We start from the raw sequence: 14,970 nt of genomic DNA, 5'->3' as shown, positions 1-14,970 counted from the left end.
TTTTGTTTTTGTGTTTGTGTTTGTTTTGAGATAGAGTCTCTCTCTGTCGCCCAGACTGGAGCACAGTGGCACAATCTCGACTCACTACAAGCTCTACCTCCTGGGCTCACACCATTCTCCTGCCTCAGCCTCCCGAGTAGCTGGGACTACGGGCGCCCGCCACCACGCCCGGCTAATTTTTTTGTATTTTTAGTAGAAACGGGGTTTCACCATGTTAGCTAGGTTGGTCTCGATCTCCTGACCTCGTGATCTGCCCGCCTCAGCCTCCTAAAGTGCTGGGATTACAGGCATGAGCCACCGCGCCTGGCCACATTTCTTCTTATCTCTGCGTTCAGTGACCTCACATTTGCTAGCTGCAAGTCAGCCACAGTGGGGATATTCACACCACGAAGGTTGGCAAACACAAGAAAGCAGGACTTTTACCCCATCCCCTAAACCCCCAACCAGTTGTGAAACATTTATCAGCACCACTGCTTCGTACCTAATATTCCAACTCAAAGAGGAAGCTAGCTCTCCAGCGCGCCCGCTGTTTCGCTCAGGAGCGTTGAGAGGTTAGCGCCATGACCTTTGCAAATCAGGAAGTGATTAAGACTGGGGAGGTTTGCTCTTGTTTGCCCTTAAGAAAGCAAGAGACTGGGTAGCAGAAGTTTTAAAACCACAAGCTTTGAGGACAGACAGACTGAGTTCCAGATCGCAGCCCTGTCACTATAATTAGCTGTGTGACCTAAGCAAGGAATATAACCTCTCCCAGTTTCATCTGTTAAAAGGGGATATTAATAATAATATCCACATAGGGTTGTTGCGAAGATTAAATACTATATGTAAACTGCAGTGCCACTATATAACAAAGACTCAATAAAGATTCATGCAACCGGATGTTTGGGATAAAGAGATATCAATAGAGATATATTCATTTTATTCCAGAATGGATGAATTGTCAGTATTTGAGATACCTGAAAGAAATTGAAGCAATATATTGAGGACCTAAGTAGAGGCAAGGTCATGGTAACTGGCTGAGATTTTCTGACCAGCATCTATAGATGACATATTTTTTTTAAGGTTTTGAAAGATCCAACTTGGCCAAGCGCGTAGTCGCAAAATGTCTCTTGAAGGATCAAGGCATCTGAACACACAATTTCCTAACTCGAAACTATGGGCGGTGGGGGAGATGGGGGAAGAGGAACGAGAGAACAAACATGTGACAAACAAATTGTCAAAAAAGAGCAGGTGCCAGTTTCAGACGCATAGCACAGGAGCCCATGGGTGGAGCAGCTGGCAAATGAAGATATTTCTGCCTCCGCTGCTGAACCGTTCCAAGTGCAGTGGGATTCTGGGTCTGAAAGAGTTGCAGTTGCTGGGTGGAGATGAAAGTCAACATTTCAGGGCCAGGTGCGGTGGTTCATGCCTATAATCCCAGCACTTTGGAAGGGCGAGGTGGGCAGATCACTTGAGGCCAGGAGTTCGAGATTAGCCTGGCCAACATGGCGAAATCCCGTCTCTACTAAAAATACAAAAATTGGCTGGGCGTGGTGGCTCACCCCTGTAATTCCAGCTACTTGGAAGGCTGAGGCATGAGAATCACTTGAACCAATAGGTAGAGGTTGCAGTGAGCCATGATCGCGCTACTGCGCTCCAGCCTGGGTGACAGAGTCTCTGTCAAAAAGAAAAAAAAAAAGCAAGAAAGTAAGAAAGTAAAAAAAAAAAAAAAGCAGGAGAGAGAGAGAAAGAGAGAAGAAAGAAGGAAAGGAAGGAAGGAAGGGAAGAAGGGAGGGAGGGAGGGAGGGAGGGACGGAAGAATGAAGGAGAAAAGAAAGTCAACAGTCAACATTTCAGAGACCCCAAGATACCGACACTGACCGTGCCTGCTGCTCTTCCATCCTCCTCCACCCTGCACCTTTGAGGTGGGATCACGTCTTCTGTAAGCAGGGCTTTGTTAAGAGGTCCTAATTAAGGCCAGGCCCAGTGGCTTATTCCTGTAATCCCAGCACTTTGGTAGGCCGAGGCCGGCAAATCACCTGAAGTCAGGAGTTCAAAACCAGCCTGCCCAACATGGTGAAGCCCCGTCTCTACAAAAATACAAAAATTAGCTGGGCATGATGGCAGGTGCCTGTAATCCCAGCTACTTGGGAGGCTGAAGTGGGAAAATAGCTTGAACCTGGGAGGCCAGGTTGCAGTGAGCGGAGATCACACCATTGCATTCCAGCCTGGGTGACAGAGCTTCCATCTCAAAAAAAAAAAAAAGTGGTCCTGATTAAGCAGAAGCCTTAGATGCTAGTCCCAGAAGCATCCTGAAATTTCCAAAAGAAATTTTCCCCGTGGTCAAACTCAGAGAAACTTTTGGATCCACCAAGCTCTGTGAAAATCATTTTCTCTTCCAAAAATGATGGGATCAAAGCTGATCCCAGTTGCAAATAATTATCAAAAAATTGGAAACGAAATATGATCAGAAAAGAAGAAAGTTGAAAAAATCCTCATCACCCAAAGACAACAACCATTAATATTTTGGTGGTTACTATTCCAAATCCGTTTCTACGAATACAGATAGACAGACACACGCACACACATAGTTGTTTTGTTTTGTTTTGTTTTTTTGAGACTGAGTTTCACTCTGTGGCCCAGGCTGGAGTGCAGTGGGGCGATCTAGGCTCACTGCAACCTCAGCCTCCTGGGTTCAAGCGATTCTCCTGCCTCAGCCTCCCTGATAGCTGGGATTACAGGCATGCGCCACCAGGCCCGGCTGATTTTTTGTATTTTTAGTAGAGATGGGGTTTCACCATGTTGGCCAGGCTGGTCTCAAACTCCTGATCTCAGGCGATCCACCCGCTTCAACCTCCCAAAGTGCTGGGATTACAGGCGTGAGTCACCGCGCCCGGCTACACACACATTTTTTTAATGGGCATATATTTTAGCACTCGCTTTTCTTTTTCTCAGTGTGTTGCAAACACCTCGGTGTCGATACACACCATTCGGCAACGTCCTCCTAAGGGGCCGCAGAATATTGCGCGTCGTGGCGTGTGCCTTACGGGGAAGCTACTAGCTACTGTCCAGTTGAACACCACAGGCTTCGGGGTCAGAAGACAGCTTTCCCCAGAACAAGCACCTGAAGCTCTGGGCCTGCCGCTGTCCGGGAGAGAAGTACGTGGAGGACAGCAGCATGGACCCGCCGGGATCCCCGGGGGCATTCAAGGTAATCGCGTGTATAATGCTAAACGCGCTCGGAAACGTGCTCGGATCCCACCAATGGCATCTGAGGCCGCGTAGCCAAACCGGCCTTGAGCTCTCCCTAGTCCTGCCCAAATGGCACATCCTGGAGCACTGGATTGACCGTGGGTTATTGATCATCAGCCGGTTTCCTCCCCTCCCCTGCCCTTCCCACGTGCACGGATTTACTGATATTTTTTTCCCGGAAATTGAGTAAAACAAAACTAAGCGCAGATGAAGCGGAGGTACGGGCGGGTTTCGAGCGCGGGGGCCGGCGCGCTCCCTCCCCACGGCGGGGCTGTCCCCGGGGACCCGCCCAGTGAATCCCGGGCGGCAGGGACGGGCCCGCGGCTCTGCGGGCCATTGGCTGCCGACTGCGTCACCTGCCCGCGGTGGGGTAGAAGGAGGGAGGCGGGAGGCGGGAGGCGGGGACCTGGACCCGGGCGGGGACGCCGCGGCGGGGAGGCCATGGCGGGGCCCGAGCGCTGGGGCCCCCTGCTCCTGTGCCTACTGCAGGCCGCTCCAGGTAAGGGCGCGGGGCCGCGGGAGGGCGGGGGAAGAGGGCTCCCCGGGCCGGGCCGCGTCCACCCTCGGACCCGGAGCTCCTGGGACAGGCAAGGGGTCCGCAGCCACCCGAGCCAGGTGAGAATCTGCCCTGCCTACGCGCCCCCAGTTCGCTTCTTCCCAGGACGGAACAGAACCGGGTCTTTGAAATTCCTCTCCCGCAGGAAACTAATCCAGTTTCCTAATGCTTCCAGCTTCAGGAGAACAGGAAAAAAGACAGCGACAGTTTTATACTGCATCTTCTTTTTTAATAAAGTGCTTTTTAATGTTTCCTAAAGAAAGCACTGATCCCTGTGTGAAAACCACACTCGACCCTAAAGTGTAGGCAGTAGGGAAGGTGGGACCGATTGATGTCCCTTGCCATTCCTGCCAGGCCTCCGGTGGGACGGAGCTCTGGTTTCACCTGTGCCCTGCTTCCTAACAAGACACTTTTTTTCCCCCACCTCTACTGTTAAGTAAGGTGTCGGTACAAAATTCCTTGCCGTAGGACCCAACCACCAAACCTCACCGCCCACCACTCCAACCAAAGCAGGGAGGAGAAGGTCCAGAAATTGCCCCCAGGATATTTTCCTAGTCTTGGACTCACAGTTTGAAGACCTGGTAAGGTCCCTGGGCGTAATCCAATCATCATAAAAGCCAATATTTATTGAGCAACTTCTTTGTGCCAGGCACCACATTATTCTAGAAGCCTCACAGTCCAGCCATCCTAGGAGGTAGATATTATTCTCACTTTTCCGATGGGGAAACTGAGGCTCTGAGCAATTCAGGGAGTTGCTTAAGAAGGACGGCAGAGGTGAGGCACACAGAAGAGAGAAGATGGGCAGAAGCAAGCCTGGCTAGGTCTGGCCTCTGGGGTAGGCACCTGGGATAGGCTGTCCATCCACTTGGTCACCAGGCCAGCCAGGGATGCCCCAGCCCACAGTGCCCACAGCAGCGTTCTCTGTGGCTGATGAGGAACAGTGTACCTGTGTGTGGAGGGAGGGTGGGGTCTTCTGTTCCCCTTTCACTGTCAAGCCCAGACCTTCTTGTACTTTCATCTGATAAATATTTAATATACACAACACTGACTGTGGTGCGATGATTTAGGAGTAAGTACAGCCAGATCTATGTTCAAATACTGGCTCCTGTGTAGCCTCAGGCAAGTTGGTTAGCATCTGTCTCTAAGTCTAGTGCCCTTTCCATGGAAGCAGAATGAATGACACCACCGCATAGGGTGGTCTGTCCCAAGGATCACTGAGGTTTTGCATGTAAAGAGCCAAACTAGTGCCTGGCATCCTTTGAAGGCTTCACAGGGAAAGTTGCTCTAGCGGCTGTTTTTCTCCTGTGACCTAGCTCGAATATGGGGACTGTCCTGCCGATAGGATACCTTGCAAACAGCCTGGTCTCCTGTTGGTCACCTGTTAGGAAGTCCAGAAGCTGGGAGTAGTAATAGCACTAGCCTCGTAGTGATACAGTCCCAGCTAGAGGACACAGGATAAGGTAGAAGCAGGCACCCACTTTTGGGTCTAAAAGGTCATGGGTAGGCATCCCAGGCTGGGGAGAGCCATCTGTAGAACTGGGTCCTCCCTCCCTGATGCCATTCTACAACCTGTATGGATTTCCATCATGGCCCGGACATTTCAGGGCCCTGAATTCTCCATGGGACCATGAGCTCCTATAGGGCAGGAATGAAGCTGTGTTCTTTGAAATCCCTGGCATACCGTGGTCAACAGATCTTGTTTGACTAGTAGTCAACAGATGGAATAGTTGGAATCATAAAGCTGAATAGACCCCATGAGAACCTGGAGGACAAAGTACGGTCAAGAGCTCGGACTTTGGAGTTGACTAGGCCTGAATCTGATTCTACAACTTAATAGCTGAGAGGGCCTTGGTTTTCCCACCTGTAATGATTATAATTATTATAATGAATACCTGCCTTCTGGGGATGTGGTGAGGATTAAAAGAGAAAGTGCAGGTAAACTGTTTAGCACAGAACCTGGCTCATAGAACACAGTACACATTAGCTGCTATTATTATTATTCTTTTATTTATTTATATATTTTGAGATAGAGTCTCACTTTGTCACCCAGGCTGGAGTGCAGTGGCGCAATCTCAGCTCCCAGCAACCTCTACCTCTCGGGTTCAAGCAGTTCTCATGTCTCAGCCTCCCAAGTAGCTGAGATGACAGGCATGCACCACCATGCTCAACTAATTTTTGTATTTTTAGAAGAGACGTGGTTTCACCATGTTGGCCGGGCTGGTCTCAAACTCCTGACCTCAGGTGGTCTGCCTACTTCTGCCTCCCAAAGTGCTGGGATTACAGGCGTGAGTCACCATGCCCAGCCTTAGCTGCTATTATTATCATCATCATTATCATCATCATCATCATCTCCTTGTAGATATGTCAAGGAAGATTCCCTGGAGGAAGGGACATTTGAATCAAATATTTCAAAGACTAGATGGTGAATACCAGGCAAAGACAACTGGGTTTAAAAACATCCAGAAGAATGCAGTGGTTTGGCAACGTAGAGAAGGAAGATTACCTGGTGGGCCTGTAGGGTAGCTGTTGGGGAGAGAGCAGCAAGATGGCCTGGCCAGGCCAAGCCACGTCAGGCAGGGCCTCACACACCTCAATAAGGAGTGTGGACTTTATTCTGAGGCCAAGGAAAGGGCATGAAACTGGGGAGTGGTGTAATCAGATGCGTATTTCAGAAGATGAGGATTAACAGAGAAGGAAAATGTGCCATGGAGGGGAATAGAAGTCAGTTAAAGGTGGTCAGGGAAAGTGTCCTCGAGACAGTGACATCAAAGGAGTGTGAAAACAGCAAAGGAGTGAGCCAGGTGGATATCCAGGGGTAGAACTGTTAAGGCAGAGAGAACAGCATGAGGGAACAGCGTGTGCAAAGGCCTGGAGTTGGGAGTGTGGCTGGGGTGCTCCAGGAAAGGCAAAAAGTCCTGTGTGGATGGAGATATGGGAGCAAGGGAGGGGTGGTGGGTCAGAGTGGGTAGGGCCTTGGTGGTGATTGTAAAGACTTTGGAGTTTAGACCAGGCGCAGTGGACCAGGCGCAGTGGCTCAGGTCTGTAATCCTAGCACTTTGGGAGGCCAAGGTGGGCGGATCACCTGAGGTCAGGAGTTCGAGACGAGCCTGGCCAACATGGTGAAATCCAGTCTCTACTAAAAATACAAAAATTAGCCAGGTGTGGTGGCACATGCCTGTAATCCCAGCTACTCTGGAGGCTGAGGCAGGAGAATCACTTGAACCCGGGAGGTGGAGGTTGCAGTGAGCTGAGATTGTGCCACTGCACTCCAGCCTGGGTGGCAGAGTGAGACTCTGTCTTGAAATAAAATAAAAATAATAAAGACTTTGGAGTTTACCTGGAGTGAGATGGAAGCCTTTAGAGGGCTGAAGCAGAAGAGGAACATGATCTGATGTTCATTTTTAATCCTTCCTGCTATGTACAGAATGGATTGAAGGCAAGATGTTTTATATATTTGTCTGTTTTTTAGAGGCAGAGTTTTGCTCTGTTGGCCAGACTGAAGTGCAGTGGTGCAATCACGGCAGCCTTGAACTCCTGGGCTCAGGCAAAACTCCCACCTCAGCCTCCTGACTCTCACCATTGTACCCTGCTAATTTTTTTAAAAAATTTATTTTGTAGAGATGGGGTCTCACTATGTTGGCCAGGCAAGTCTTAAATTCCTGGTCTCAAATGATTCTCCTGCCTCTATCTCCCAAAGTGCTGGGATTACAGGTATCAGCCACCATGCCCGACCTGTTTGTTTTTTAAAAAAGGGGAAAAAGCCTTTTAATAGTATGAGATGTTTTCTGGTGTTTCTACCATAAAGCTCTTTTGTAAATCAAAATGAGAACGTAATTATAGATAGGGCAGTGATCTTAGACTACGGTGCAGACTTTTCATCTTACATTTGGGCTCATGAATTTTAGTATAACTGATTATGACAGTGTTTCTTACACAGTTATGATCTAGAGCAGAACTGAAAACAAAATAACACATACCCTACGTCAATATGTTCTTCTAGTAATATCTGGGCTTGGATGAACCTGCAGAAGTAGGTAAAGCTGTCAGTTATTTTCTTAAACCAACAGAAAAAAATGTATATGACAGATGTTGTATTTATTTATTATTTAAGCCAGAGTCTCGCTCTGTCATCAGGCTGGAGTGTAGTGGTGCGATCCCTGCTCACTGCAACCTCCACCTGCCAGGTTCAAGCGATTCTCCTGCCTCAGCCTCCTGAGTAGCTGGGATTACAGGCATGCACCAACACGCCTGGCTAATTTTTGTATTTTTAGTAAAGACAGGGTTTCACCATGTTGGTCAGGCTGGTCTCGAACTCCTGACCTCGGGGTCTGCCCACCTCAGCCTCCCAAAGTGCTGGGATTACAGGCGTGAGCCACCACGCCCAGCCTGTATTTATTTTTTTTACTACTATGGAGTCCAATGTGAAATTCTCATAACTAGGCAAATACATTGTTAACATGTAAGCACATCTAGGTATAAATATGCACATAGTCCATTAATTACATCAGGGGAATTAAAAACATACTTTTAAGTTAAAATGAATTTTCAGGGAAAAAAAACTGTATTCACAAATCTGAAATGTGAGTACAAAAATGAAATTGTGAAATAAATAATATAGGTGTCACCTAAACTTCCATAGTAACATGCCTGCAAATGTGGATTTAGTGATCTTCTACCCTGGGCTTTTGAGAGCCTCCAGCTAAATTAGGGTTCCAGTAGCAGAGTGGCTGGCAAGCCTGCCCTAATGAACAATGCTGGCGAGCTGGGCGTGGGTACTCACAGTGTGCCTTTCATGGAATACTTTCTTTTTTTTTTTTTTTTTTTGAGACGGAGTCTCGCTCTGTTGCCCAGGCTGGAGCGCAGTGGCATGGCATGATCTCAGCTCACTGCAACCTCGGCCTCCTGGGTTCAAGCAATTCTTGTGCCTCCGCCTCCCAAGCAACTGAGATTACAGCCCTGTGCCATCACATTCTGCTAATTTTTGCATTTTTAGTAGAGATGAGGTTTCACCACATTGGCCAAGACTGGTCTTGAACTCCTGACCTCAGGTGTTCTGCCTGCCTCGACCTCCCAAAGTGCTGGGATTACAGGTGTGAGCCGCTGCGCCAGGCCCATGAAATAGTTCTTACCTGGCGGACAGCCTAATGGCCTAGCTGTCTAACCCATGGCTGGGGGTCCTTCACACTTGTTTATACTGGCAGACGTCCCTGTGACTCTTGTCTGATCCATGTCCAAGTTTATGCCTGTCTGACCATTGCTCTGGCACTGGGAGCCAGCCTGGGTTCCCGGCAACCCAGGGAAAACCAGGCCTGGGCTGGGTCCGGGTTCCTGAGACGGAAGGTGCAAATTCAGTACACCACCTCAATGGGAAACAAGTTCAAAGGCTTATTACTTACAGATCCTGAGCAGGGAGGGCGCAATGAGTAGGGGGGGTCATCCTCCATGCTGGGCTACATGAAGCAGGAATGAAGAGTCAGGCAGAAAGAAAGTGAGAGCTTGTGGCAATGGGAAGTATATTATATAAGGGACTAGAGTGTGGGTCAGGTTAAGTTTGAGGGCAAATATTTGAATGGTCCCTTTAAAGGAATGGGTGGGAAATGGGGAGCCCAGTTTGCCGGGAGGGAGAGATGCCTCTAAGTTCTTATCTCTGGCCACTGGCTTGGGCCATCTGAACGTGGCATCTACTTCTAATGCCCAGGCAGCAACCTTTGCTGTCATCTGCCTTACACAAGGTTGGAAGCAGGGAGACTGGTCAGGAAGCCTTTGGTGCAATCCATGTTATTTACTCAGCAGATATTTATCGTGCACCTACTATGTGCTGGGGCCATGGCAGGCAGGCTCTGGAGATGTGGCTAAGAACAGGACAGAGCCCCTGGTCCCTGATAGCCTCAAGGCTGCTCCCTCCTGGAGGCCATTAGGTTCCTGTTCCGTGGTATTCTGCTGGAACCCACAGGTCCCAGAGTGTACAGGAGCCTCCCCTCCTGGTGCAGGGTCTTCTCTCATGGCCCAAGGGCTGCAGTACAGCCAGTCAGTGGCTCCTGGTTCCTCAAACTCAGTGAGCATCTGCCTGCCCTTTGTGCTGCCCCTCAGCTTGGGATGGCCTGAGTCAAGACCAGCCAGGAGCTACAGGCTTCATGACCCCTTTCTTTCCCCCAGGGAGGCCCCGTCTGGCCCCTCCTCAGAATGTGACGCTGCTCTCCCGGAACTTCAGCGTGTACCTGACGTGGCTCCCAGGGCTTGGCAACCCCCAGGATGTGACCTATTTTGTGGCCTATCAGAGGTAGAGAGGACTCTCTCGGCTGGTGGATGGGAAGACTGAGGGGGCGGGTGGGGGCTGGAGGGGCTTCCCTGGGGCAGCTGCACCCAGTGTAGGCAGCATTGGCTAGCTCTCTGGGCCCCACAGGAGATGGCATGTGGCCGGCATTTGGAGAGGGGCTTTTGATAAAGGTCTGGAGGTGGGGAAGATATTGAATGAAGAGCAGCATACACGTGACCAGTCTGCCGGGGCAGGGGTAAGTCTTGGAGGAAAGTTGGTGTAGGGCATGGATGGAGCTGTGGGGGCCAGAGGATGAAATTCTCAAGTGGCTGGATGAGGTGCTTGGAGCTGTCCCAGCTGATCAGTGAGGCAACTAGATACACAGCAGAGGAGCTGTTACCTGGGCAATTAGGCATCCCTGAATGATCACACTTTTTTTCTCTCTTTTTTTTTTTTTTTTTTTTTTTGAGACAGAGTCTTGCTCTGTCACCCAGGCTGTAATGCAGTGGCTTGATCTCGGCTCACTGCAACCTCTGCCTCCTGGGTTCAAGTGATTCTCCTGCCTCAGCCTCCAGAGTAGCTGGGATTACAGACATGCGCCACCACATCTGGCTAATTTTTGTAATTTTAGTAGAGACGAGGTTTCACCATGTTGGCCGGGCTCATCTCGAACTCCTGAGCTCAGGCGATCCACCTGCCTCAGCCTCCCGAAGTGCTGGGATTACAGGTGTGAGCCACCACGCCTGGCCGAATGGTCACACTTTTCCCCATGGGATCATTCTCAATTTGGAAGCCCAGGCGGCCACGGCGAATCCAGAGAAATCTGACAATGGAAGCAGATCCACCATCTTCGAACATAGATGGGAATCGTTCGAAGTTCTTTAGCAGGACAGTGAGATGATAGAAGCAGAAGCTCGGGAGGACTCTCCTGGAGTTGGTGAGGAGGGGAAAGCAAGAAAGGGAGGAGAACACCGTGTCCTCAGGACCCATCCTGTGCCAGGCCAAGGGCTAAGGGCCCTACATGAATATTTCACTTCCTTCTCCCAATGTGACCAGGCAGGCTCTGTGTTTTCCTCATTCTAGAGGTGAGAGGATTGAGCTCAGAGGGTGCTGTGTCTTGTCTGAGGAAGGACGTCATGGAGCCAGAAGGGGAACTCAGGTCTGACTCCAACACTTGTGTCCTTCCTGTTTCATCACGTTGTCCCTCCATGTGTGGAATCCACATGTGAGTGATGGGGGCCTGGCTTGGGCGGGGACAGACTGCAAGAGAGCTTTCAAAAGCTAGAGCACTATCAGGTGGCAGAAAACGGCTGATATTTACTGTGTGGCTGGCACTGTGTCACACATGTAATGAATTTAATCTCACAACAGCTCTGTGAGGACAAGTTCAGTACGTCGCTTTACAGAGGAGGAGACTGAAGCGCCAAGGGTGTATTTTGCTCAAAGTCACGCAGCTGGGTGTCGTATGGCTGGAATAAATTTATTAAGGAGTTGAAAGTCTATCCTCTAGGACCAAGCATGGTGGCTTACGCTTGTAATCCCAGCACTTTGGGAGGCCAAGGTGGGTGGGCAGATTGCTTGAGTCTAAGAGTTCGAGACCAGCCTGGGTAACATGGCAAAACCCTGTCTCTACAGAAAAAATGTAAAAAATTAGTGAGGTGTAGTGGTGTGTGCCTGTGTTCCCAGCTATGTGGGAGGCTGAGGTGGGGAGGATCACTTGAGCCCAGGAGATGGAGGTTGCAGTGAGCTGAGATCACACCACTGCACTCCAACCTGGGCAACAGAGCGCGATCCTAAAAAGAAAGAAAATCTATCCTCTGGACTTCTATGATATTTTTCATCTCTTTTATACTTTTTAAACAACTGTGAGGGTTGTAAAATAGTGATATTCTAATTATACAATTTTTTCATTTGTTAGTTGGAATTATTTTATAAAGAGATGTATCCTCCCATCTGGTATTTGATAGCCAGTCATACTATTCAAATAGGCAAGAGAAGATAAATGCTTGATTTTTTTCCTTTATCAATTTTCAAGATAATGAATTGGTTCCTTATCATCTCCCAAAGGTGATCGCTAGTTTATTATTATCGTTATGATCTCAAGCATTTAAGTATATTTGGTGGTTTCAGTCTATTGCGACATACTGTGGTCATTGAAGCTTGAAGTGCCCCATCTTTGCCCAGTGGGAGTCTCATCAAGCTTGCTCCTGAGTCCTTTTAACTTGACCCTAGCGGTCAAGTTAAATCTTTCCAGATTTAACAAATATCTTCCCAGGTGTCTGTTATGACAAGATGTTCCAGCTCCCTCTGGTACAACTCCTGACCTAAAACCTGCAGTCGGCCATTTATCCATTTAGTAAGAAAAGGTTATGAAGACTGTAATCTGCATGCTAGCTATGCTGATCACCACTTAGCTATTGCCATTGGTCTTTTTAGTGAACCGAGTGATGTGTGCATACCACATAGACACACACATAGACATACTTTTTTTTTTTTTTTTGAGATAGAGCTTCACTCTGTCGCCCAGGCTAGAGTGCAGTGGCATGATCTTGGCTCACTGCAACTTCCGCCTCCTGGGTTCAAGAGATTATCCTGCCTCAGACTACTAAGTAGTTGGGATTATAGGCGCCCAGCACCACGCCTGGCTAATTTTTGTATTTTTAGTAGAGACGGGGTTTAACCATGTTGGCCAGGCTCATCTCGAACTCCTGACCTCAAGTGATCTGCCCTCCTCGGCCTCCCAAAATGCTGGGATTACAGGCATGAGCCATCGCACCCTGCCTACATGTACATAATTTTTAAGATAAAATGCCCAATGAGTTTATAATGGTGCTTCCCATCTAAATTTAGTTCCTTAGAATTTTTTCCTGACTTCTATGTTACATCTGTATTTTCTTTCTTTCACATTGAGAATCCTGTTTCTCAAGGACAGGGGAGATGATAGGACTAGAATGACCTATAATTACTCATTTTCTTTATCCCAAAACATATATACTTGCCTCTTAATAGTTTCTTGCTCTTTTTGCCCAAAGGGTTTGTGATGGTTAATATTAGGTGTCAACTCAATTGGATTGAAGGATGCCTAGATGGCTGTTAAAGTTTTGTTTCTGAGTCTGTCTGTGAGGGTGTTGCCGGAGGAGACTGACATTTGAGTCAGTGGACTGGGAATGGAAGACCCACCCTCGCTCAGTGTGGGCACAACCCAACTGGCTGCCAGGCTGGCTGGAAAGCAGGTGGAAGGTGGTGGGATAGCTTCGCTTGCTGGGTCTTTCAGTTTCCTTCCTTCTCCCTTGTGGGATGCTTCCTTCTGCTCCTCCTGCCCTTGACCATCACACTCCAGGTTCTTTGGCCTTTAGATTCTTGGACTTAAGTTAGTGGTTTGCTGGGGGTTCTCGGGCGTTTGGTCACAGACTGAAGGCTGCACTGTCGGCTTTCCTGGTTTTGAGGGTTTCAGATTCGGACTGAGTCACTGTGGCTTCTTTCTTTCCCACCTTGCTGATGGCCTATCGTGGGACTTCGCCTTGTGATCGGGTGAGCCAATTCTCCTTAATAAACTCCCTTTCATATACACATATAACCTATTAGTTCTGTTCCTCTGGAGAACCCTGACTAATAAAGGGTTGTTGCTTCTTCTTTAAAATCTAGTAATTTTATTTGACTGTGTGTTGGTATTGCTCATTCATTCCGAGTTGATATTTTTAGGTACTCAATATTCTCGCTTAATACATAGTTCCAAGTCATTTTTATTTTAGGAAAGTTTTCTTAAATTATAGTTTTAGTATTTGTTCTATTCTCTTCTTTTATTTTCGTCTTTAGGGACTCATATCATTTGTATGTTAAATCTTGTTTTTCTGTGTTCAGTATTTGTCTTTTGGGCACAGTGACTCACACCTGTAACTCCAAGACTTCGTGAGGCATAGGTAGGAGGATCGCTTGAGCCCAGGAGTTGGAGACCAGCCTGGGCAACATGGTGAGACCTCGTCTCAAATTAAAGAAAAAGGAGAGAATATTTGTCTTTTTCTTTCACATGCCTTTTATCTGTCTATCTATCTACTATTCTGCTCTCTAAATGAAATAGGTTTCACTCTTGATTTTTTAAAAAAGTGTGTGCTTTCATGTGTGAGATTATTCAACATCTCATTTGTAACCTTCCTCTTGGTTACGTTTATTTTTTCCTGAAACTCTAGTCTGCCTTTAGCTGACATGTTTGTAACTAAGAATACACATTTCTTATTATAGCCTGCCTTGCTGAATTAATTCCAATTTTCTTTTAAAACCAACATTATTGAGTTAAAATGTATATAGAATAAAATGTTCCCATTTTAAAGTATACAATTTGATGAGTTTTGACAAAAGTATGCACCCACATACCCAACCACCACAATCAAGATGTAAGACATCTCTGTCACCCCAGAAAGTTCCCTCATCCACTTTGCATTCAGGCCTCCTCTAGAGCTAGGCAACCTGCTTTCTGCTTTCTGACACTGTGGATTAAACTTTGCATGTTCCGGAATTTCATATAAATGGATGCGTATAGTATGTACCCTTTTGTGTCTGGCTCCTTTCCCTCAGCATAATGTTTCTGAAATTCACCCATATTGCTACATGTATTCGTAGTTAATTCCTTTTTATTGCTGAGTAGTAATGCTATTGTATGACTACGTATGACATTTGTTAATCCATTTTCCCGTCAGTGGATATTTGGATTGCTTCCAGTTCTGGGCAGGTATTCATTTGCTAGGGCTGCTATATGCTTGCCCTCTAGAATCCCAAAATATGTGTCCTTCTCATATGCAAAATACATTCACCCCATTCCAACAGCCCCAAAACTGTTTTTTATTTTTGTTTTTTGGTTTTTTTGGGTTTTTTTGAGACAGAGTTTTGCTCTTATTGCCCAAGCTGGAGTGCAATGGTGTGATCTCAGCTCACT

The 14,970-nt window shown here is 47.7% G+C and overlaps 1 protein-coding gene across 3 annotated transcripts in view; it reads left to right on the top strand.

Moving 5' to 3' along the window:
• The first annotated feature begins 3,599 nt into the window (after positions 1 to 3,599).
• IFNLR1 (interferon lambda receptor 1) overlaps positions 3,600 to 14,970 on the top strand; it is a 33,240-nt gene continuing 21,869 nt past the window's right edge. For 2 of the 3 annotated variants that reach the window (XM_025400280.1, XM_025400272.1), the window contains exons 1-2: positions 3,649 to 3,727; positions 9,941 to 10,064. In XM_025400280.1, the coding sequence (XP_025256065.1) occupies positions 3,670 to 3,727; positions 9,941 to 10,064 (182 nt within the window). In that variant the 5' untranslated portion in view covers positions 3,649 to 3,669. Of the gene's footprint in view, positions 3,728 to 9,940; positions 10,065 to 14,970 lie in introns of all 3 variants that reach the window. The other variant, XM_025400266.1, reaches the window with a different exon arrangement.

This window comes from Theropithecus gelada, chromosome 1 (genome assembly GCF_003255815.1).
Source record: "Theropithecus gelada isolate Dixy chromosome 1, Tgel_1.0, whole genome shotgun sequence".
In the NCBI taxonomy this organism is placed as follows: Eukaryota; Metazoa; Chordata; class Mammalia; order Primates; family Cercopithecidae; genus Theropithecus; species Theropithecus gelada.
The sequence above is the reverse complement of the archived record's forward strand: the minus strand, read 5'-3'. Positions and strand labels throughout refer to the sequence as shown.